The sequence below is a fragment of the Lolium perenne genome, chromosome 2 (genome assembly GCF_019359855.2).
Source record: "Lolium perenne isolate Kyuss_39 chromosome 2, Kyuss_2.0, whole genome shotgun sequence".
NCBI lineage: Eukaryota > Viridiplantae > Streptophyta > Magnoliopsida > Poales > Poaceae > Lolium > Lolium perenne.
This window is the reverse complement of record NC_067245.2, coordinates 296,991,769-297,016,307: the sequence shown is the minus strand read 5'-3', so window position 1 is coordinate 297,016,307 and position 24,539 is coordinate 296,991,769. Positions and strand designations below refer to the sequence as shown.

General features: G+C 42.8%; 2 protein-coding genes across 3 annotated transcripts; one reads left to right on the top strand and one right to left on the bottom strand.

The window, feature by feature from the left end:
• Window positions 1-5,946: 5,946 nt before the first annotated feature.
• Window positions 5,947-18,074, top strand: LOC127336132 (ABC transporter C family member 2). 2 transcript variants are annotated; one of them, XM_051362907.2, is made up of 29 exons: window positions 5,947-6,077; window positions 7,020-7,407; window positions 7,785-7,966; window positions 8,081-8,120; window positions 8,421-8,580; window positions 8,696-8,810; window positions 8,887-8,967; window positions 9,065-9,089; window positions 9,209-9,265; window positions 9,505-9,570; window positions 9,702-9,776; window positions 10,336-10,443; window positions 10,570-10,704; window positions 11,037-11,143; window positions 11,233-11,326; window positions 11,636-11,803; window positions 12,032-12,172; window positions 12,514-12,720; window positions 12,804-12,902; window positions 13,046-13,198; window positions 13,709-14,103; window positions 14,382-14,562; window positions 14,661-14,984; window positions 15,069-15,825; window positions 15,966-16,087; window positions 16,431-16,676; window positions 16,836-16,937; window positions 17,157-17,478; window positions 17,672-18,074. In XM_051362907.2, exons 2-29 carry the CDS (start codon window positions 7,075-7,077, stop codon window positions 17,764-17,766), a joined length of 4,890 nt encoding a protein of 1,629 aa, XP_051218867.1. In that variant the 5' UTR covers window positions 5,947-6,077; window positions 7,020-7,074; the 3' UTR covers window positions 17,767-18,074. The 2 variants fall into 2 exon arrangements, with proteins under 2 accessions (XP_051218867.1, XP_051218868.1); XM_051362908.2 differs by lacking the exon at window positions 5,947-6,077 and adding an exon at window positions 6,386-6,543.
• A 701-nt stretch (window positions 18,075-18,775) lies between these two features.
• Window positions 18,776-23,198, bottom strand: LOC127336133 (BAG family molecular chaperone regulator 1). Its single transcript, XM_051362909.2, has 4 exons — window positions 22,741-23,198; window positions 20,645-20,901; window positions 20,017-20,163; window positions 18,776-18,955 (listed from the first exon to the last, which is right to left on the bottom strand). Exons 1-4 carry the CDS (start codon window positions 23,000-23,002, stop codon window positions 18,803-18,805), a joined length of 819 nt encoding a protein of 272 aa, XP_051218869.1. The 5' UTR covers window positions 23,003-23,198; the 3' UTR covers window positions 18,776-18,802.
• Between the last annotated feature and the right edge of the window lie 1,341 nt (window positions 23,199-24,539).

Sequence of the window (24,539 nt, the reverse complement as noted above, 5' to 3'; positions counted from 1 at the left end):
CAAGATTGTGTGCTTCAAAATTTGAAGCTCGACTTTCGTAAGCGAACTTACAACTTTGGAAAGTATTGGAACGATGCTTAATCTCGGATATGACTGAACCATATTTTCCCATTGATCCATCCTTGATATCAGAAATAACAGTTTTGGAATCTGAGACAATGTACGCTTGATTCAGGGAGAGATCTTCAGCCAAAGCCAAAGCCTCACGCACCGCCAGGGCCTCGAGCAATTTGGATCGGAAATTCGGCGAGATACAACGACGAGATGCGCCCAAGTATGCTCCATTGCTATCCGTGAAAGCGGCAAAGAACTCCACGGCCCTCGGATCTGGATACAGCAGCATCAACATTGATCTTCGGTACAGAATAAGGAGGTGGAACCCACCTGGCCTGCCTCACAGTAGGGTTACCTACAGACGCCGATCTCCGAGGCTGCGCTACCGCCTTCAGTTCATCCAGGTAAGAGTTGATGAAGCAATGAGTAGAGAGAGGACTCTGATAGATCTCCTCATAGATTGCTTTACGTCTCGCTGTCCAGATCGCCCACAGCGTAACTGTCAGCCTAGTGAATTGCACATGCGATAACGACTCAATGAGCTTGAACAACCAGTTCTTCGCATTAGGTTCACCGATAGCCCTCATGTGAGACCCTCTTCTTCCCAATTTGACAAATCAGTTGTCAAGCTGAGTGACGAACAGAGACGGTTAGCCCATCCGGCCTATAGAATTTTAGCCCGTGATTAGATCTCGTTCCATGTTAGCCCATATAAGCCGAGCCAGGTGGTCCATGTTATAATGTCTGTGCATTTTCCCAGTAGGCAGTGAAGGAGCCTTTCTGGGGAGCTCCTCGCCACCGACCTGGTCGGTGGGTGGAAGGCACCGCACACCCCCCACGATCCAGTAATTTAGTGCGCTGCGGCCCATTGCATCATGTGAGTTTTTTTTTCCTTTTTCTTCCTTTTTTTCTGTTTTTTCTTTTCTGTTTATATTTTCGTTTTTAAAATCTAACACTTTTTAAAAAAAAATTCGAGAAAAAGTTTTTCATAAAATTTGAACAGTTTTCTGGAACCAAAACAGTTTTTAAATTTGAACATTTTTTGGATTTGAATATTTTTCAAAATTCGAAATTTGAACAATTTTTTAACTCCAATAATTTTCAAAATTGAACGTTTTTTGAATATGAACAAATTTCGAATTTGACGATTTTTCGATTTGAACGATTTTCATATTTGAACAAATTTCAAATTTCAAATTTGAAACGGTTTTCAAATTTAAACATTTCTCAGTTTGAACAATTTTTAAAAATCAAAATTTTCGAATCTAAAAAAATATAAACAAAACCGAAAACAAAAAAAGAAAAGAAAACAGAAAAAAGAAACCAGGAAAGATAAAAAGAAAAAAGAAAAAACGAGGCTAAACAGCCACAAATGGGCCTGGCCCATACCCGACCAGGGGGTGTGCGGTGGCCGGTAACCACCGACCTGGTCGGTGTATAGGTTTTGCCGCCTTTCTGCACTTGATGGAGCCTTTTCAAAGCCTCCGCGGACCACTTTGAGGCCCACCCAGGATGATTCGAGATTTGTGTGTGTGATTCGTATTATAGCTGAAATGATTCCTGGGGCAACACATGACATATTTGGGGCATCATTTGATTCCGCTAGCACCCCCAGTTCTAGCCAGTGATGGTTAGTGGTAATTATCATAGCCTGCACCGTGGATGTGTTGTGAGATGCGCAAGTTACTTCTGGGACGCTACAAGTACACCCTTTTTAATTGGTTAGAACCATGTTAACTAAGTACACATATTTCCTTTTGCTCACTACTACAATGTAAAACCTTTTAGATACTCGTAGTTTAAAGTGGACTAGGTATGGACTAAAATGAGTGATCCAACACGCTAAAACGCTAAAATATCTTACATTAGTCAATTGGGGGGTGGTGGTGGATGGCGGACAAGGGTCACTAGTAGCTCGTTTGGCTCGCATCATTTGGGGTTAGAATCAAAGGATTCATTTGTGATTCTAAGAAAAAGTTGTATGGCTGCCATTAAAATTGGTTATGGAATTTAATTGAGAATTAATGGTTTTCATCCTTTGGCTTACTTGAATTCCTCCCGCCACCCTATCACCTTTTCTGTGGATTTGCCTATTAAAATGAGATGACCAATGTCATTTCATTTTACAATCTTGCAAATGAAATGAAATTATAGTTGCCAAACCAGTTCCAACAACAACTGAATTATAGAGTGGAGGCAGATAGCTCCGGCGAACGTTGCAAGCACACGAAAATAGTGAAGCATGAATATCTGACCAAATCGCCCGATCGACACCTAGCCCGCCAAACTTTACAGAGTACTAGTACTACTTTCCAATCCTGACAAATCATCGATTAAGGAGGGAGCGCTCGATAGAATACTCCATAGGTATGTGGCAGGTTGGTGATAGATCCATCGGAACAGGTTGCTGTCCGTGCGAATCTGTGCTCGTTCTGCTTTGTTTATTCAGGGAGCCGATCTGAAATTGGGTCTTGTAGATCGTAGTAGATGTAAGCATGTATAATACAATATCCTAAGCTGAGATTAGATAAACCAGACAATCAGCAACAGTACAATCCCCCTACTAGATTAAAGCTAATCTTTGTGATCTGCCGTTACTAGATTGGTTAAAATTAGCTGGCGTCTTGGGTTGTTGTTGGCCGAGGAATTTGCTCCCCCGGGACACATCGATGCTGACGATTCTTGTCCCTTGACTTGTCAAACTGATTCTTGCTCTGGTTTTTATATCTTCAGCTTCATGATTGTTGTTGCCTGTACCCTCGGAGGCTCATGTAAGCAGTGACTCGTGCAGCCGCCGCCTGGTCCGAGATGTTCAGGCAGGTAGATACTTTTTCTTAGATGAATATGGCCACTATATGCATCAGATACTGAATCTGATGAAAAGTTATCATAAAAAAAGCATTGCAAGTGAAGAAAATTCGCCACATCAGACGCCGTTGCTGGATGTTGGAGGCGGGTTTTCCACGGCAGAAATACTATGTGTCGCTGTCACAGTGCCATACTTCGCCGTTGAATCAAACCGGGGGATAATTAGTCGAAAATCCCTACTCATTTTGTTGGTTGTTAAGAGCACAAGTCAAAAGCTGGGAAAAAAGGATCGGTAAATAGAGTGGTGTACTAGGAGAGTGAATTTTTGTAGCCCCAGCTACATGTAGCTCTTTTTTGCAAAATTTGAAAATGGACTTTTAAAGTTTCAAAAAAATCTGACGAAAAATCTAGATGTAGACAATGATGAGATCTACCAATCTGTAAAATTTGAATTCAAGATACCTCATATTTTGGGCTGCAGAAAAATGACACAATCTGACAGATTTTGAGATTTTGAAATCTCACACTGTTCACACTAATATTGATATCAGAATTTGTCATTTTTGCACAGGTCCGAATATAAGGTATTTCCAGTCCAAAGTTTTCACCTTTGTAGATCACAGTATTATCTACACATAGATTTAACTTGAGATTTTTTTGAAACTATAAAATGCTACATGTAGCTCGAGCTACACTTGTGGTTTCCGGGTGTACTAGTAGTATCATCGTGTATCTGCTTGTATAGTCTTCGTATCAGAACGATTCAAGCTCCGACAGAGAACAAGATGCGCATCAAGGAAAGGGATCTTTCTTTTTGACTTGTGCATTCTCCGTCTGTTTCATGGGCCCAACTGACGTCACCCCTTACGTCAGCGTCCCGGTTCCCTCACCAAACCTCGAAGCGTAGCGAACACCAAATCTGGCCAGATTATCATTACGTTTAAAAATCTTGGGGAAGGTAAGCTAGTAGCCGCCTAGGACGAAGAAAGGCTCAGTCGCTCGCTGGTCGCTGCCAATACAAGCCCAATCGTTGCTTGGATTCCAGAAAAAGTGCAGCTTCTTTCCTGGAAATCCTTTTGGGACGTGGAAAAAGGAACACGATCGCAGCGGACAATTCAAAATTTAGTTTGTGAAATTTGAAAGTCCTACGTGTTTTTGTGAGGCACCGGCAGTATATTACTGGTACCTGTTCGCCACGTCCGTTCATTCAGGGCCGATCCATGGATCTGACGCGTCACGTCGGCCTACACCGCACACCAAAAAGTAATGCTGTGGAACATGTAGCTCGTTTTGCAAAAAAAATCGAAACTGTTTTTTTTTCACCTGATAAATAAATCTTGATATCGAAAATGTTGTGTTCTAACAACCTGCAAAATTTCAACTCAAAATACCTTATAATTGAGGTTTTGCGAAAATGACTAAATTTGACATCTATATTACTTAGCAAACTTTCAAAACCTCAAAATCCGATTTTATCATTTCTGTGCAGCCTTAAATATGTGTTTCTCAAGTTCAAAATTTTCACATTGATATAACTCAAAATTTTGTACATCTAGAATTGGTTTTAGATTTTTTTTTCAAAATTTTGAAACATCATTTTTCTAAAAACAAGCTACAGGTAGCTAATTCTACAAATAATTCCAATTTTTATACGAAACACAGTACAAATACAAACGCTCAAAAATACATATATACACTTATTCTTATGAACGCACATGCCACATCCTAACTCTTTGAGCACATTCGAAAGAATGAGTTCAAGTAACTGATCCAGCGGGTATTGATATTGATGAAGTCACTATATACCTCGCTATCGATGGAAACATCACCTTTCGCTGATTGGCTACACTTGTGGTTTCCCTAGGAGCCTGCATTTTATTTTTATAGTATAAGCTACATGTAGCTCATTTTCTAAAAACAAAATAAAAATGACATTTTAAAGTTGTACAATTTTTAAATATAAATAAATCTGGAAAATGATTTAGATGTAAATGATTTCTATTGATGCAAAATAATTTGGAGTATGAAAAACCGCATCGAAAATTCATTAAAAAAGGACAAACAGGTTTGTGCAAAAAAATTTGGATGCCGCTAAAAAAGAAAAGCTCGGAGAAAACAAAAGAGAATGAGAAGAAGTATTGCTGCTAGTCCAGTCGCAATCCTGCGAGAAAAAAAAGAGAGTACACCCTCTCACTTTGCGCCTAGCGCGCTACCTCAACCTAGAGGTGGATGCGATCCTACACACGGGGCCCTTTCGTGCCGCCCTGAATACCGCATGGCCAGAAGCCTGGAACATGTCCAATGCTGGCTATGCGGGTTAGCCGATCCCGGAGGGATCCGACTTCCACGGATACATGTTCGCGGAATGGTGGTTTGCGACGGACACTGGCCACATTATCGACCTTGTGGAGGAGGCGCCAGCCAATTGGGATGGTGGGCACGCTCAACAGAAGACACTATTGCCGATATCCTAATAGCTTTTTACCGAGGTACATGGCGGCTGCAATTTAAGGCGCCTGTGAAGATGTTCTAAGTGCGTAGAAAATTCACAAAAAAAAAAGACAGAAACGAACCGTGCAAAAATATTCTGACACATTAAAAAAGGTCTGAAAGAGAATTAGAACAAATTCCAGGGAAATCCAACTTGGCTCATGGGTGTATATGAACTTGTTGTGTTAAAATACATTTTTTTAAGTGTTAAAAAATTCTAAAATAAATTTTTACATGTATATCTAGACATTTTATGTTCGTACACAAGTTTTTAGGAAAAAATAATATTTCCTGTGTCTCGTGCAGGAAAGATAAATTTTAATGCTCCAACATTACTATGTAGAGGACATTTTTTTATATCTTTTTTTACATGCCACATAAAATGCTGTTTTCCCACAAAATCTTATGCACGAACATAAAATATCAGGATGTACACCAGAAATTTTATATTTCATAATTTTTGACATTTTTTTAATTATTCTGTATAATACTAGGTGGAAACGCCACCAAATTCCACTGTTATTACTACTGGTCCTAGTCGTGTCTCAGAAAAAACCAGAGTGCAGCCTCTCACTTTTACTAATCTCCTCGAATCCAAACCCATAAATAATCCGCCCTCTCCTCGCCACGACTCCACCTCACGAGACGACTCTGCGACAGATGAGATGCTGATGCCCATGCTTCGGTTGCGCCGCCGCCCGCTCTCCGTCTGATCCGCGGCCGAGGTGAGCTCCCGCCGCCGTCCCGCCCGCTCCTCCCCCACCTCGGTCGTCCTCCGGGCGGCGCTTTTCCGTTGGATTCTTCCTGCGATATTTCTAAGGGCGTGCGTGGGTTGTTCATCTGATTTGGATGCCTTGTCGTGTAGCCCCAGTCGAACGCTGGGGTTGGGTTTCGGTTTTGGGTGGCTCTCGTTCGTCTCATCCACCCCTCCCTTGCCCGCGGAGAAGATAGATAGCTCGGCGCGGTTTGTTTACACAGTAAACCCAGAAAAGCTTCCTTTCCACTCTCGCCTTTACCTGTTGTGTAACGCCGCGAGAGCTCGCTGAAATTCGTGGGGGTTTGGACCGTCTGCGCGTCGATTCTCTTTAGGACCATGAAGCTTTTTGTTCGTATCTCCCTTTTGCAACTTGCGATAGTCAGGTTCCGTGTAGTGCTCGTGTCTGCTTGACTGCATCCTCATGGATTCAGAAGGTAAAAAAGGTGTCCATCGAAGTTTTATGTGATTTGGCTTTTTCTCGTGTTACTCTTTCCTTGAGCTCGATGGGTTCAGGAGGTGGGAAATCTCGGGGTGAAAGGGGTTTCTGACTTTTGTGCTTAATCCTGACGATCATGTTTGATAGCTGCTTCATGCTCTGGTCAACGGGTAGGGGTTTAGTGCAGATTATGCGCATCTCTGTGCAACGAACTGTATGTGTTGGATTTGTTAGCTAACGAGGTCCTTCTGTTCAGCGTTGACCATTTGGTGAGTGAAACATTTGTTGGTTAGCTACCCAAGTCTCTGTTACTTGTTGGCAGTTTAGTTGTTCGTTGGTAAATTGATGTAGCAAACACTAGCGTGATTGTTTAGCTACCAAAGTGTCTGTTACTTGAACGCTTCAGTGAATCGATGCTGCAGGTGACTGGCTGAATTCTCACTCTCGTTTTGTATGTTTATTTCTTGAATTCAGGGGAGTATCAGGACTGAGCGAGGACTAGGGGGATTGCTAAGGGGGAGGTGCGGAGATGGGGTTCAAACCGCTGGAATGGTACTGTCGGCCTGTGAAGGATGGGACGTGGTCTCATGCCGTCGAGAGCGCGTTCGGGGCATACACACCCTGCGGCATCGACACCTTGGTGGTGTGCATCTCGTACCTCGCGCTCTTCGGCGTTTGCTTCTACCGGATATGGAGGACGACCAAGGACTACACGGTGCAGCGCTACAAGTTACGCTCGCCGTACTACAACTATCTGCTTGCGCTGCTTGTGGTCTACTGCATAGCAGAGCCGCTGTATCGGATCGCCACCGGTACATCCATCATGAACTTGGATGGGCAGTCCAGCCTTGCTCCATTTGAGGTGAGAATTCTTTGCTTGACCATATCATATTATGTTTTTCATGCTTGAAAAGTATATTTACCGAGAATTGTGGGGCTAGCTTACCAATGCTTGTACGGTGAAAACATACCGTGTTTGGTATGCACCTAACAAGTGACTAGGAATATGAATTTATCCTCTTTCCTGCAAATGAACCTTTACTTGTGAGGTTTTGATATCTAGTAATGGAAAAATGCTGAAGGAGTATGTAAGCTAAAGTTAAAGTGTGACAATATATAAGCTAAAGTGTGGCGATAGTTGGCAGTGGCTATATATGCAAATCCTTCCGAAACTGTACTTGTACCATATACTTGTCCACTTTAGCCTTTTCAGTTACTAGAAGTTCCACCTTTCTACAGATTACTTCATTGGTCATCGAGAGTGTTGCTTGGTGCTGTATGCTCGCAATGATTTTGGTGGAGACAAAAATTTACATCACCGAGTTTAGATGGTACATCCGGTTTGTGGTCATATATGTATTGGTTGGGAAAGCTGCCATGTTCAATGTTGTGCTTCCAGTGAGGCAGTACTACAGTTCAAGGTATCATTTGTAGCATCATCATTCTTGATGAATCTTATTGGATCGTTATCCCAAAGGTTTACCCAGTTTACATGCCTCTGCAGGCAGGCTAACTTTTTTATTTTCCTTACGCAGTTCAATATTCTACTTATACTGCAGCGAGATAATATGCCAGGTTTGCCTCTTGGTTGTCTATTCCCTCTGTTCCTTTATGCAAGGTGTACTTTGACTACCCAAATTAAATTAAAGAATTAATCAATAATTATTCGAATAATAGATGTATTACGTTATGCCATAATGATACTATTGGATCCGTCTTTAAAAGCACCTCCTTACGATTGTGATTCTGTAACTTTACAAGATATTTATGGTCAAAGCTCATACATCGTTGAAATGCACCCCACGTCTCGAAGTCGATGGAGTAATACTCATATTCCAGTGATTTCTGGTGTACACTGAACGCATTTTTCTGCAGTGCTTGTTTGGAATCGTTATGGTGGTGTACCTGCCTAGCTTGGATCCCTACCCAGGTTATACTCCAATCAGGAGTGAGTTGCTTGTTGATAATACTGATTATGAGCCTCTGCCTGGAGGAGAGCAGATTTGCCCTGAGAGGCGTGCCAATATATTCTCTAGTAAGTAGATATAAATCATTGCGCAATATCGGATAGTCATATAGTACTTATTTTCTGTCCTCGTGAGTTTTCTAGAGGTGTATTGATATCAATATTCTTGCCTTGTTTTTTCTAGGGATATTCTTTTCATGGATGACTCCTCTAATGCAACAAGGATATAAAAGGCCCATCGCTGATACTGATATTTGGAAATTAGATGATTGGGACGAGACTGAAACATTGTATAACCGGTATGTTGTGCTACTGTTTTGGCTGAAATAAGGAAATACCTATACATGCAAATCTAACATTAGGATCTTGTCTCAGATTCCAGAAATACTGGAACAAGGAACTTCAAAAACCAAAACCATGGCTGTTACGAGCTCTCCATAGCAGCCTTGGTGGAAGGTAAACTTATACATACAATAACTATATTTCTTTAAACCTCGAGAGCGTCTGCTACTTGCAGTTTTGTGCTTACATGATTATTTTCCTTGACTTTCAGGTTCTGGCTAGGAGGATTTTTTAAGGTATGTAGATATCCAGCCTGTTATTTTAGAAGATCCATCCTTCAGTTTAGTTTTTGTATCTGTTCAATAACAACCATCTGCCGTGAATCTGGTAACCATCTTCGCCCCCAAATTTGTAGATTGGGAATGATGCTTCACAATTTGTTGGCCCAACTGTGTTGAGCCTCCTGTTAGAGGTATGGTACTAATTTCATGGCATCTCAGAGTCATTATTGCAAACTGCATCTGTTATACTATGAATTGTTTGTTTCCACCATACACAATCTACCATTAAAGTAATTTTAGAACCCACTGAGAAACCATGCATACCTTAAATCCTAAATGGTAAATATTAGATTCCCTTTGCTCTTGCCTAGTAGAGGTGCTATTAGCCTATTGTTAGTTTTGCCGCTAATGGTTGGTATTTTTCTGTCAGTCTATGCAAAAAGGCGATCCTTCTTGGAATGGGTACATCTACGCTTTCGCAATCTTTGCTGGAGTGGTATGTATTATTTTCCTCTCTTACACAACACATTTCCTTGCCTCCATGTACTTGAACTCCCAAGCAACAACTGTGCTTTGGGATTTGGAAAACTCTTTATGCTTTTTAACACTTTCTCTACCGTTCCTCAGTCTCTAGGAGTTCTTGCTGAAGCACAGTACTTTCAGAATGTCATGCGTACTGGTTTCAGATTGAGGTCTACATTGGTAAGTGTTATATAATCAAAGTACAATCACGTGCATTTTGGATTTCTGATAAGAGGCGGAGTCAACAGGCACAGAAGTCATTGTCCTACTTGTTTCGAGGTCACTCTTATTTCTACTTATGGCCGACATGGGGCTTGCACTTCCTCATTTGTGTAACATGCACATGTTTTCATAGTTCATACTTCACTGCAAATTAACAAGCTTAGCTCTCTCAGCTGCCCGTATACGAAAACATCTCGTTTCTGAACTAATACCTGGTTGGTTAGTTATATCACTTCTATTATGGCAGTACTTCCGGTGAAGGATCAAATATATTCATTGCCCTGTAAAAGAGCCTTGATTCTTTTTCATATTGCTTCTAGGCATCTTTGGATGTTTTTTTTTTTTTTTTGGAGAAACTGACTGCTTTCCATAAGAAGAAATTAGAATTTGTAACTACAGAGCCATAGAGCAAGTTGAAAAACCACTGTAGTCTTTAGACACGCCAAGTACTCATTATGTTTTAGGTATCACTTCATCAGGTTTAAGAGGTTTGTGACTTTTTTCTGTTCTTCCACAGATTGCTGCTGTTTTCCGCAAGTCCTTGCGTCTGACCAATGATAGCCGTAAGAAGTTTGCTTCTGGGAGGATAACAAATTTGATTTCAACCGATGCAGAATCACTTCAGGTATGTCAATAAAGCTCAATCATTATTATGTTGTTAGGGAGGAGGGGAAAATGGTGTGTGCATACTATTCGTGCTGGTCATTTATCTCATTTTGCACGCTTCTAATTTATATCGTCACATCTGCAGCAAGTATGCCAGCAACTTCACAGTCTATGGTCTGCTCCTTTCCGTATTGTTATTGCCATGGTTCTTCTATATGCACAACTAGGTCCTGCAGCATTAGTTGGTGCCCTCATGCTGGCCCTTTTGTTCCCAATCCAGGTATTTTGTCTTTATGCTTGGGTGATTATGAAAACTGTTGTATCTTGAAGTGCGTCTATGCATTTATTTTTAGTTCCAAGCATTACTAATATTTTAGTGCTGATGCCATTGGGTGCTACATATACCAGAGAAAGTTGTTTTAAAAGTAAAATGTAGAATGGATAGTTCGCAGTTGCAGTAGCATATCTGTAGCACATTCTATTAATTAGGATGTTTTTATCTCTTTTAAATTACACTTGTTTTACTCTTATTTCTTTGAAACTGTGAACACATATTTTGTGCTCTAAACATTGATTTGTCGGGCTAATCTTTTCATGTATTTATTTTATCAGACAGTTATCATAAGCAAAATGCAGAAACTTACCAAAGAAGGATTGCAAAGGACTGACAAGCGAATCAGTCTCATGAACGAAATATTAGCTGCTATGGATACTGTCAAGTATGCATATGTTTACTTATACTTTCATTAGAAGTAATACTCGTGTAATGTGTTTTAGTATAAAGAGTCTCAAATGTTTCCTTGTTCAGATGTTATGCTTGGGAGCAAAGTTTCCAGTCAAAGGTGCAGGACATCCGTGATGATGAACTGTCCTGGTTTCGCAGTGCTCAGTTGCTCGCCGCGGTATGTTCATTTTCGTAGTTACATAAGATTTTCTTGCAGATAAGCTGTCTTTCACTTACTCCGAGTTTCATTATGTAGTGTATCGATCTGTTCATTATTATGTTTTTTTTTATCATGCGTCGTCCATTGCCATAAGAGAATCAGAGTTCCATATTATAGGACCAACTGCATTGGTGCTTCCTGAATCCTGATCCTATGGGGGTTACCTTACATTAGCTTAGTTTCTTTACATCAAAATAGAATTGGGAGCTTTTACATTACTATTCTTTGCATTCCATCATTTTTCTTACCTTTTCTTGCTTGTTGCAGCTGAATAGCTTTATCCTCAACAGTATCCCTGTCGTTGTCACTGTGGTTTCATTTGGTGTGTACTCTCTGTTGGGGGGTGACTTGACAGCAGCAAAGGCGTTTACCTCTCTTTCACTATTTGCTGTTCTAAGGTTTCCACTTTTTATGCTACCAAATCTGATAACTCAGGTGAGCAAAATGATGTAAATCTTGTTTTCGTGAAGTTATTTCACAAGAATACCAACAGTTTAAGATTGATCTATTAGATTACTAGATATTTTTCTATGCCAAGGAAGTTAGCTAATTGATAGCGTTTTAATTGTGAACAAATGATGGCTTGGCATGGTTTGCTGTTCTCTCTTCGGGAATTCTTTCATATGGTTGCCTTACTACTTATTTTTCATTTAAATTCAACAGGTTGTGAACTGTAAGGTTTCACTGAAACGGCTGGAAGATCTCCTCTTGGCTGATGAGAGATTACTTCTGCCAAATCCACCAATTGATCCCGAGCTTCCAGCTATTTCTATCAAGAATGGAAATTTTTCGTGGGAATTGCAGGTACATTTGTTCCAAATGTGGTTATTTACGTGTCAATGAAGTTTATACTTATGACTTACGCCTGCAACATTACACTGAACCCTAATTTTCTGACCCTGTGGCTCAGATACTATTTAAAAGACATACACAGCCTTATAGAGTAGCAGTCTAGCATGCTTCATTAATGGGAATCATGACTGCAATAAAGCAGCTAATGAAATAACAGTTCACATATGTCTTTTTGTTCATAATGAATCGGTTGTTATTTTGAGGAAGCTATGCACAGTCATTTCGGATATTATATCCATTTTCCTCTTATTTTTATGACATTGATTGAAAACTATTTTTTGAAACATTGGCAGGCTGAGAGACCAACATTATCAAATGTCAATCTGGATGTACCTGTTGGCAGTTTAGTTGCAATAGTAGGAAGTACCGGGGAGGGGAAAACTTCACTTATTTCTGCAATGCTTGGGGAGATAGCACCAGTATCAGGATCAGATGCCTCGGTGGTCATTCGTGGATCGGTGGCTTATGTTCCTCAAGTTTCATGGATCTTCAATGCTACCGTGAGATACAGTACCTTTATTGTTTTAGTTCTGCTAATTGAATCCTTTGTGAATGTACAGAGATATAATTATGATCTCTACAGGTCCGGGACAACATATTGTTTGGGGCTCCATTCCAACCCCCACGTTACGAGAGAGCAATAGATGTCACTTCATTAAGACACGACCTTGACCTGCTCCCAGTAAGTTCTAACTGTGTCAGTTAACAAAAATCACCGCGGGAAACTTTGGAAAATATATCTATCATTTGACTGAGTGACCTTTGCTGGATATTTGTTTAATTTATTTGCAAACTGACAATGGATTTGCATGTGCTTGTTCTCAGGGTGGTGATCTCACAGAAATTGGAGAAAGGGGAGTTAATATTAGTGGTGGGCAAAAGCAAAGAGTTTCAATGGCAAGAGCTGTTTATTCTGATTCAGATGTGTACATATTTGATGATCCACTGAGTGCATTAGATGCCCATGTTGGTCGACAGGTGCATTCATCATCTTGCATCCTTTGCAGTCATTGCTTTCTTGTTTTATAATATTCTTGTACTCGCAAACTCAACAATTACAAGTTCATAATGGTGCCTCTTTGGTTGGTACGGTCATACTTTTATCCTGATCTTTTCACACCCATGGGGCCAATAGACAGGATCAAACACTAACACTGACGATCTTGCTCCAAGACATGTCCCTTTACCCAGGGATATTGTCAAAATTTAATTTGATTTCAACAGATATCCAATATATCCTCACAACTGAATTTGCAATTCATTGTTATTTTAGGGTCACAATTCATAGTTCAGATAACTGAAGTCGAAAAGAGAGGAAAATGTTGCACAAATAGTACAAATGTTTTCCAGATACTGGATTATCAAAGTTAAAATAATAAGAGATGACTTTATGCATTGTTTAGGCGAGCCATATTTCTGGTGCCAATTACTCCAAGGTCCTCCCTGCTTGGTAGTAAAGCCAATTACTAATGACATTTCTGAATTCAGGTATTTGATAAATGTATCAAAGAAGAACTACGACACAAAACTCGGGTCCTCGTTACCAATCAGCTGCATTTCCTGCCATACGTGGATAAAATACTGCTAATCCACGATGGGGTAATTAAAGAGGAAGGTACCTTTGATGAACTTAGTAACACTGGGGAATTCTTCAAGAAACTGATGGAAAACGCTGGAAAGATGGAGGAACAAACAGAAGAGAAAGAAGACGAAAGCAAACCAGTGGACGACACAAAACAAACGCTAAATGGGGACATTGTAATTGCTGATGGTGGTCTGCAGAAGAGCCAGGACAGTTCCAGTAAAACCAAACAGGGGAAATCTGTTCTTATTAAGCAAGAGGAGCGTGAAACTGGAGTTGTCAGCACAAAGGTTCTTTCACGGTAAAGCTTGCAATTGTGCAATATCATATTTGATGTATAATATAGAATAGGGAAGAAAAAAGGCATAAGGAGAAGGAAATGAGCTGATGATTACACATTTATCTATAGTAGATTTCTCTATGTTGCATTAAGCTCAGTGCTGCTTAATGTTTAGTCGTTCATATATGATTTTCAATTAGATTTATTGCGCTAATACATCCTATGAAGATATAATTAGTGCTAGTGCTGATTATAGATCATGATCCCTGGAAAATATGCTCATTTTCTTTATTTTGCAGCTACAAAAATGCAATGGGAGGGATTTGGGCCGTGGCCGTTCTCTTTTTGTGCTATACATTGACTGAAACTCTGCGCATTTCAAGTAGCACATGGTTGAGCATTTGGACTGAGCAGGGTCCTTTGAAAATTCATGGCCCTGGATACTACAATTTAATTTATGGCATTCTTTCTTTTGGGCAGGTACTTATGCACATATATATACATATTTTGCACTTGTTTTTGTGTCTGTATGTTTGATTGAGTATGCACGGAACTGACTATGGGATATTTTGGTTTAGGTTCTAATCACTCTTACGAATTCTTACTGGCTAATCATGTCAAGTCTTCGAGCAGCAAAGAGATTGCATGACTCCATGCTCCGGTCTATATTAAGAGCTCCCATGGTATTTTTCCATACCAATCCACTTGGACGTATCATCAACAGATTTTCAAAGGATTTGGGTGACATAGACCGGAATCTTGCTGTCTTTGTCAATATGTTTATGGCACAAATATCTCAATTGCTCTCAACATTTGTTCTCATCGGTGTTGTCAGCACCATGTCCCTTTGGGCTATCATGCCACTTCTGATTTTATTTTATGCAGCCTATCTCTATTACCAGGTAATTTCATAACAGATTGTTTTTTAACAACTGTCATTTTGTTGTTACTTTTACCTTATGTACATTTTATAACTGTATTCTCAGGCGACATCTCGTGAGGTAAAGCGCATGGATTCCATTACTAGGTCTCCTGTGTATGCTCAGTTTTCAGAGGCACTGAATGGTCTGTCCACAATCCGTGCCTATAAAGCTTATGATAGAATGTCAAACATCAATGGGAAATCAATGGACAACAACATCAGGTTCACACTTGTGAACATGAGTTCAAATAGATGGTTAGCCATCCGGCTGGAAACATTGGGAGGTATCATGATATGGTTCACAGCAACATTTGCTGTCATGCAAAACCAACGAGCAGAGAATCAGAAGGCCTTTGCTTCCACAATGGGTCTTCTTCTTACGTATACTCTCAATATAACCAATTTGCTCACAGCTGTTCTTCGTCTTGCTAGTCTAGCTGAAAATAGTATGAATGCTGTTGAACGTGTGGGAACATACATTGAGTTACCTTCTGAGGCTCCTCCTGTCATTGAGGATAACAGGCCACCTCCTGGTTGGCCATCCTCTGGTATCATCAAGTTTGAAGATGTTGTGCTTCGGTACCGACCAGAACTTCCTCCTGTTCTTCATGGAATATCATTCATTATTAATGGAAGTGAGAAGGTAGGAATCGTTGGCAGAACAGGTGCTGGTAAATCTAGCATGCTTAATGCATTGTTTCGTATCGTGGAACTGGAACGAGGGAGAATATTGGTTGATGGCTGTGACACTTCTAAGTTTGGAATTTGGGACCTGCGGAAAGTTTTAGGAATAATACCACAGGCACCTGTCCTGTTTTCAGGTTTGTTACTGAAAGTACAAGAGTTCTTCATATTTGTTTTATGTAAATTATTCTATAAAGAAATCCAAATATGTATCTGTAGCTTATTTTTGAAACTTATATTATGTATTTTAATGATTGTATTATGAATGTCTATCCAGGTTCTATTCGCTTTAATCTGGATCCGTTTGGTGAGCATAACGATGCTGATCTATGGGAGGCTCTTGAAAGGGCTCATCTAAAGGATGTCATAAGGAGAAATGCTCTAGGACTAGATGCTGAGGTATCTGCGTGTTTGCCTTAATTTATCTCATACAGTTAATATATTCTTGAATATGCTGTTCTTTTGACAAATGATAAATGCTTGCACAAATTTATCTGTTTCTGGTGCCAGTCTAACAGTGGCAGATGGAACTCATAAGCGCCTTGCAATCTATGTAGTCCTAGAAATTTGTAAAGGGATTCCTAAACAATAGGCTACTGCTGTTCTCAGCATCCAGAATGGAATGCTGAATAAATAGTTAGACCAGAGTTTTGGGGTCCCTTTTGCCTCTTACAGTAGCGTGGTTGTTCTTATAAGAATAATCAGTACACAAAATATTCATTGAGAATCACTTTATTGGCAGGTTTCTGAGGCTGGTGAAAACTTTAGCGTTGGGCAGCGACAGCTGCTGAGTTTAGCTCGTGCATTGCTACGAAGGGCAAAGATACTTGTTCTGGATGAGGCAACAGCAGCAGTTGATGTTCGAACTGATGCCCTTATACAGAAAACAATCCGAGAAGAATTCAAGAGTTGCACAATGTTAATAATTGCTCACCGCTTGAACACCGTGATTGACTGTGACAGGTTGCTCATTCTAAGTTCTGGGCAGGTATGATACTGAATAGAGCTTTGTTCTTTCACCCCTGGGAATTTATCTTGTCTGAATAGAGCTTTCTTCTTTTCATATGCAATCATATATGGTTAGTTCTACATGTCCCAACTGCACAACACTGTACCTCAAACTCAAATTTTGAATCATATTTTCCAGATTCAGGAATTTGACACTCCTGAGCATCTTCTGAGCAATGATGAAGGTGCTTTCTCCAAGATGGTTCAGAGTACAGGGCCTAGCAACGCGGAATATCTCAAGGTAATCTGCATATGGTACCACCTATATCATTTATAATCTGGCTATGTTATTCTGCATAGAATAGAGCCAATCACACATGTATATCATTTACTTGGGACTACTGCATCTCTACATGTAATCAATGATATATACTCCTTGGCTTCAGTTCATAGCTGCCTTACTTTCAGTTATGACATTGACATGTATTCTGATTCAGTTTTTTGTGCAAAATATTAACAGAGTCTCGTACTTGGGGATGGTGAGGAGAGGATGCGGAGGGAAGAAAGCAAGTTGCAGGATATTCAGAGGAAATGGGTCGCGTCTAACCGATGGGCTGTTGCTGCGCAGTTTGCGCTTGCTGCTAGCCTTGCGTCATCACACAGTGACCTTCTCTCACTGGAGGCCGCTGAGGGAAACAACATCCTGAGGAAAACGAAGGAGGCAGTAATCACCCTGCAGAGCGTCCTTGAAGGGAAGCACAACACTGAAATCGAGGAATCACTCACTCAGTTTGAGGTTCCACCTGATAGGTGGTGGTCGTCACTTTACAAAGTCATCGAAGGTACTTTCACTGCTTACACTTTGTGACATGTTTTCACACCTTTCCATTACAGTAATACTTTGAAAATGCTATAAAATGCGTGAAATGGAATACCATAGTCCTTGGCATCATAATATACCTTCCAGTCGCCACTGCCAGGGTCTTTTCGATATTCAGTACGTAGTACCTACTTATTTGAATATGCTGCTTTCAGGCCTTTCCACGATGAGCAAACTGGGACGCAACCGTCTACGGCAACCTGGGTATAGTTTTGAAAACCACGGCGCTATTGACTGGGATCAAATTTAGATGTAGAACACCGCAGTGCAGCATGGCTGAATCCCTGTAACCGCATCGGCGGGTAGGCTGGAGGTGCATTTAATCACGGCCTGTTTAATTATTTAGTCTTTGTACATTGTGGCACTGAGTGTGGGAGTCAGAAATCATTCAGTAGAAGATCCATCCTCACGCCTATCTGAAGGCGAATAACAAGGGGACATAGCAGCCAGACGGCGATTCTTGTACTTGGCGTTTACAAGGGTTACGTTTTCTTGCACAATCTCGACAGTCTGAAATTTTGATAATTTTGTGGCAATGGAAGTGTATGTGGATTCATATGTTCTGCTGATCATATTATTTTTATAAGACATGATCGAGTTGTCTTTGTTCACTACGTTAATTTTCTCCTGCACATAGCTAGGAAGCACCTGTATGCGAAGTGTATGTGGTCTTCCCATCGCGGCGTTCCGGTCTCTGCCATTCTATGCCATATTGCCTAGCAGGCACGGCACGGCAGCATGGCAGTCCCTTTCTTCCCGCTGCGCGGTATCGTCAATCGCGTCGGCCGCCATGCTGACTGCCAAGGGTCTGGTATGGTCGACGCGGCGCCGAGTTGCACGCAGGCTCTTGCTACTACTCCTACGGTACTCCGTCCAGGTACGCTGCTCTTGCCACTACGGAGCTAGTACCAAAAACTGTACCCCAACCTGCTTTTCGGTGCTTGAAACCCCATCAACCATTGCTTCTGGCTCAAATCTCAACACTATCATTATTCATTACTCCACATTACACTCGAGAGTACACTAAAGAACAGCGCTGCTTTCTGTTTATTGGAGTGAGATCCATCAATCGGGTGGGTCGGTGTGACTGACGATGATTACAAACAAAACAAATGGTGAGATCCTGTCCTTACGCAACTGCAACCTAACCTAAAACCAGCTCAACTCACCGCAATTGCAAAATGAATAACGGGCAAGGGGTGACAACCAAAACTAAGACGGGACAAACGACGAACAATCTGTATATGAAATTAACACTATATAAATCTTTGCTGCTGCTGCTGCTTTCAGTCGAAGATCTCCCACTTTGTCGTCACAGGGGGGGCGTTGTCGAACGTCTCCCATTTCGTAGTCACCACCACCGCCGCCCGCTGCTGCAGCCGCGCGTTGGACACCTTGAGCACGTCCAACGCCTCCACGCACTTCTGCACCCTCTTCGCCTGCGCAAAACAGTCAAATCAGTCAGATTCTTTTTCTTAAGTCACTTGAGAGTTACACTTTCTCCACTGATGCGCCTCCACCAGGCGCCAGCACTACATGAACTATAAATTACTGAGGAAATTGTTTATCTGCATGTCATCATCTCGGAACAGAAAGTAAAGGGGCTTTTCGGCTCTAATCTCCAGGTGGCATGGAGATATCATCACAGAAAATGATGAAAAGTCATCGCACTTCCCCCTATTAATCAACAGTCCCCAGACTTTTGGTTTCTTTGCTTCTTCTTGTGATCTACCCAAGTACCCAACAGTCTATGTCAATCTACCTTTCTTGTCGACTACTCCTTGCACACCACGGTCAGAAAGCAGATTTTTATCTGTAGCTTAGTACTAGAAGATTTGCTTAGAGTATCAGTGGAAGCTACTAGGCTGCATGCGACGCGTCCAGGGTCAGGTAGCTGGCACCAAAAGGTGGTATCTACCTAACATTTGCATCTGGCGAACAAGGCTGTTGTAGGTAGAAGAATTCATGTGCTGGTACTGGACCATGTGTTTTCCAGGAAGAAACCAATGAGACTGTGACGGCTCCAGGGCGCATGTAGGGCACTCCCCCACAGGCCATCTTCATCGCGATCGAGCGCTTATCCTACTGCTCATGGCACGGACTGAGATCCAGTGACATGCTGTGGGCATGTCACCGGTGAACAGTGCCGTAACATGCGCTGCAGGCCGTTGGATCGAAAATGGATAGACAAGATCAAGCACTGTAGCGTTGCACTGTAGATGACCCTGTAGCAGATGTACTGTAGTGACGCACTGTAGATTTATCCCTGTAGCGATACACTGTAGATTGTCCCTGTAGCGGCTACTGTTCATGTTCATCTGTCCATCCATTTTCAATCCAACGATCAGAACATGGTTGCATGTCACAGCACTGTTCATCCGTGACATGCCTCCCCATGGCACTGCTTGCATTGCATGCAAACGCAATGATGCAAACCGACAGGCCCAGCGCCACACATCGAAGGAAAGAATTGTACTAGTGCAGTGAATGGGGAGTGTACCTGGACGTTCTTCTGCGAGCAGGAATCCCCGTCGGCGGGGATGGTCTCCAGCTTCACGGCGTGCCGCATGAGCAGCTCGATCAGCGTCGTGATCTGCACCTCCGCCACCTTGGTCCCGCCGGAGACCGACTTCTCGATGCTTGTTACCTGAGCAGATCAGAATCACAGCGTCAGAGGCAGAGTCGTTGGAACAGAATCGCGTCGTCAGAGGCAGCAATGATGAACGCGCGAGCATCCTTGTCACTTGCATTGTCAGGGATGGATCGATTGAGCTGTGTCCTGATGGTTACGATGAATGAAACTTGCTCGGGGACCATGCGGAAAATTCACCGCTGCTACATGAGTCGAGTACACATGACCACATGCCCACATCGATCGACAGATGACAGCCACGCGCGCACGGCGCATCATCAATCAATTTGAGATTTTGGACGAGCTCGCGGCGTCAATTTGCTCACCTAATCCCCCTGGACCGGTCATGCGATTCAATGCGAATGCGGCAGCCTGCCTGTCTGATGCGTCAGGGGACTGCTACTAACTAATTATATCAGCTCCAATTAAGCTAACTGTGGAGAACTCGTTTGGTCAGTGATTGTTAGTGGTGCTGGAAGAAAGGGTGTATATATACCTGGTCGGCGAGCTTGTCGACCTCGAGCGCGACGGCGCCGATGGCGCGGTTGGCGGCCTCGATCCTGGCGGCCCTCTGCCGCTCGATGAAGCGGCGCTCAAGGCTGGCCGGGTCCTCGGAGACGACGAGCTTGGACTTGTTCTTGACGCCACACGCGTCCAGGTACTCGGAGTTGCCCCGCTCCCGCCCCTTGTACGTCACCTGCTGGTCCGCCGGGTGCAGCCCCGTCCTCGCAGCCAGCGCCTTCTTCAGATCACCTGCACCACCAGTACATACGCACAATTAAATCTTGCAAACTGTCACTGATCGCCGGCTGATTTCCCACCAAGATTTAGCACGTAATAACGCGTGCGATTAATGCTCCGGCCTTGCTCTGTACTTTTGCCAGTTCGTGACCCTGACATGGATTTTTCAGTTTTCAGTGCCACTTGCCGACCGGATCCTCAGTTACTGTGGCAGAGCAAATATCTAATTGAAACCATGGGCTATTGTGAATCTACAAAACTATTTTCCAAAACATTTCCACTGTTTAAAATGTCAAGTACATGCACCCACGGCACGACAGGGGGTGCAAGCATTTCAGATTTTCCCAGCAACCAGCATTGTCGAAGATGGCGGTCGCCTAGCGAAGAGTCGGGAGATATACCGCATGACTACTACTAGGTCATAGGCTTGGCTCGCAGCGGTGAATATTACTCAATGCGAGACAACGTTACCGTCGGTAGCGAGACGTTTGTGGTGACTCTATCAATCTCAAGACCTGCTAAATAAGTCTCTTAAGTCTCTCTAAGATTTTCATAGAGATAGAATATCTTTTGTACATAGAAAAAAGTGTATGTATGTACCTCTTAGCATCTGCATTTCGTTAACAAAAATTGTTCAGCAAGACTGGAACGTGGTGGGCGACGCCTCTGGCCTTTACATTTTGTCGCAACAGTATCACCATCATGTGGCGGAAAAAGGTGTCGGTGCAAGGTGACAACGGAGCCGTGCCCCAGCCGCTGCTGGCCGTCCGATGCTGCCGCCGTACACGCGGACCCATCCTGCGCCAGGATCCCCGGTATCTATCAACCTGTGCACTCGCCTGGCGCGCCAACTGGAAGCCACCGGCTGCCTCGTCGTCGGCGGGCAAAAGCAAAAGCAAAGCGATGAACAAGCTTGGTCGGTCGATCAGCTAGTAGCCTCGTAATCCCCAACCTGAAACTTCACCTGCGCTTTGCATTGGAGATTGAGCGGCCAATGGGTGCACGCCGGGATCTCACGGCACAGTGTACGGTTTGGTACTGTGACTGAATCTTACGTTAGGAGTAACTTTGATTATACTCTAGTAGCACTAATTTAAACTTTGATTTTTTTGGTATAATATAAATTCTTGGAGAAATCTAAATTCCTGCTGTGGTGAATTCAGGACACGTGATGTATAGCGTCAGAATACGGAAGGAGCAACTTGTGCTCTTATCACGAAGCGCGAAATCACGGGCTAGCTAGTGGCTCGTACGAACTATTCCCTGGATTTTGTTTTGTTCCTTTAAAAAATGAGGTGAAACTCAGAAGGTAGAAGAAAAAAAATGATGCGATGGGAGGATGTCTCACTGTCCCAGCATCGCGGCGGCATTAATTCCTCCACGCGGCACGGCCGGAAGTCATGGCCATTTTTTAAAAGGACGGATTTAAATGAATTCGATAAGTGGACTGTTTTTGTATTCTAATTTATCCGGTGGTGGTCGTGAGCTCACGATTGGCCAGCACGGATTTTTATGCAGGCCGAAAGGTCAAATCGTCCCTGAAAATCATCTCTTGCCACCATGAACGCAAACACGATTTTACAGTACCTTTTTTTGTTTGTTTCAGTCGCCTTTTCACATTAATTAATAACTAACACAAGTGTTACTAACTGAAACCCAAAGCCATAAGGAAAATACTTCGGTTTCGTTCCTTGTGCAGAAGGCAGGCAGAAGAAACGACGAGGGAAAAGTTAAGCGGCAATTAAGCGCGGTTTATTCTACGGAAAGAAAGAGAAAATAAGATGGGTAATTACAGGTGCAAGAACAGGGAAACAGATTGGTGGCGGATGGGAAAAGGCAAGCAGCACTGACCGAAGGTGGCAATGGAGGAGACGGCGAGCTCGTGGCGGGCGGCGCCGTACTTGACCCGCACCCTGATCTCCGGCGGCGGCGGCCTGGGCGGCACCCCTGCGGCGCCGCCGTCCTCCCTGTCCCTGGCCTGCACCACCATCCCGCTCGGCCGGACCTCCCACCCGGCCCTCTCCTCCTCCCCCGCCGCCGCCGCTGCGGCCGCCGCCGCCTCCGACCAGCCGCTGCTGGACCCCGAGCTCGACCGGTGCATCACCGTGGCCATCCCCAAGAAGAGGATAACACGCGCGCCTGCGCCTGGCTCGCACAGTAGCAGTGAGGTTGGGGGAGAAGCTTCGACGGGGAGGAAGGAACAACTAGTGTGGGCTTGGTCGGTGTGGTACCGTGCCGTTTCGGGTGTGGCGATGTGGGAGAAGAACGAAGGCGAGGCTGCGGGGGAAGGGGGGCACGCACGGGACGCGCTTCTCTCCCTTTTACTTTGCCGGTTTTGTCCATATAAAGCACGGCAGCCACCTCCGGTTTTCTACAAATTAGCATGTCACTCGAAAAAGTATGGGCCTGCACCTCATCAACATTTCTGTTTTGGATGCCGGCCAATAAAAACTTCTAAATTTTAGGTAGCCCCTTGTTATTTTTTTTTTTGGAATTTGCCCTTGAGAATATATCGGAGCGATTCACCCGGTATCTAGGTTTCATTTTAGGATACATGTAAAAATACACATCAGATACTAAAAACGGGATGAGAATGACAAGATTGCCTCTTTCTAGCCAGTGATAACCAAAAGCCACCACAATGGTGACATTTTACTCTTACATTGCTATAAGTAGCTCGGATTCACGTGACCTCCCTCTAAAGGAGGAAGTGTCTTTTCGGTAGGCACATACGCTACCCTTCCGCAACGTACCTTAACATGTGCTTGTTTGAACTTATATGTGCTTTCTGGCCAAAACGAACAACCAACAATCAAAATGAGCCTTCAAGAAGCACTTGTAGAAAATGAACTAGACATCTATATATGACTTAATAGAGGTGCATCTCAAGCCTCCAACTAATTTCTCAAGTTCTATATGTTAAGATTGCCCTCTATATATATTTCATATTATTTAAGATAACATGTTACACTTAACACTTATACATAATAAAGCACCAACCCACGTATTTGGCCCACTTCCGCTCCCAACCCCCATTTCCCTGTTCTCCTTGTCTCGACATGGATCACGAGCTCGGCGAGGGTCTCAAATCCACCGCTCATGAGCTACCCTACTTAAAAGCTAGCTAGGTGAGCAACAGTTAGATGCCAGCGAGGTTGCTGCCATTATGGTTCCTTTCCAGCTTTTAATTTTGGCGTAAATACGTGCGTGCTAGGCATGTTCATTTCTGTTTTAGATACGGCCAATAAATACTTCTAAATTAGCTGGTGGTACTTCCTACATACGCCCTTCCAAAAATCGAAGAACAAAAAAAGTTGCGTGGCAACATTGTCCGGTGTGTGGTTGTGCGACGCATGCACCCACTTTCTGTTTTAGATACATGCAAAATATTGGGGTTAAGTTGGATTTACCAAATGAATAAATACCCTTTTATGTATATCCAACAATAAGGATAATTGATGCCCGCAAGTGCACACGTTTGTTTTAGCTGTTTTTGAAGTAAGAGCATCGAACAGTAGAGAATTGAGAAAATCGTCTTTTGCTTTTTTTAAATTATGAATTCGACAAACGGTGCCTGCAATCTCTTCTTTGATTACAAGCAACCGGGTGTTGAGAGTGTTTGTATTTGAGAGAAAAAATTGAAATTAAAG

What these genes read in the sequence shown, in the direction of transcription:
- LOC127336132 (XM_051362907.2), top strand. Translation starts at nt 7,075, where the DNA reads ATGGGGTTCAAACCGCTGGAATGGTACTGTCGGCCTGTGAAGGATGGG. An exon ending in AGGCAGTACTACAGTTCAAG is followed by an intron (nt 7,967 to 8,080) that starts GTATCATTTGTA and finishes TTCCTTACGCAG; the next exon opens with TTCAATATTCTACTTATACT. An exon ending in ATGCCCATGTTGGTCGACAG is followed by an intron (nt 13,199 to 13,708) that starts GTGCATTCATCA and finishes TTCTGAATTCAG; the next exon opens with GTATTTGATAAATGTATCAA.
- LOC127336133 (XM_051362909.2), bottom strand. Translation starts at nt 23,002, where the DNA reads ATGGCCACGGTGATGCACCGGTCGAGCTCGGGGTCCAGCAGCGGCTGG. An exon ending in CTCCTCCATTGCCACCTTCG is followed by an intron (nt 20,902 to 22,740) that starts GTCAGTGCTGCT and finishes CTGGTGGTGCAG; the next exon opens with GTGATCTGAAGAAGGCGCTG. An exon ending in TCGACAAGCTCGCCGACCAG is followed by an intron (nt 20,164 to 20,644) that starts GTATATATACAC and finishes TGATCTGCTCAG; the next exon opens with GTAACAAGCATCGAGAAGTC.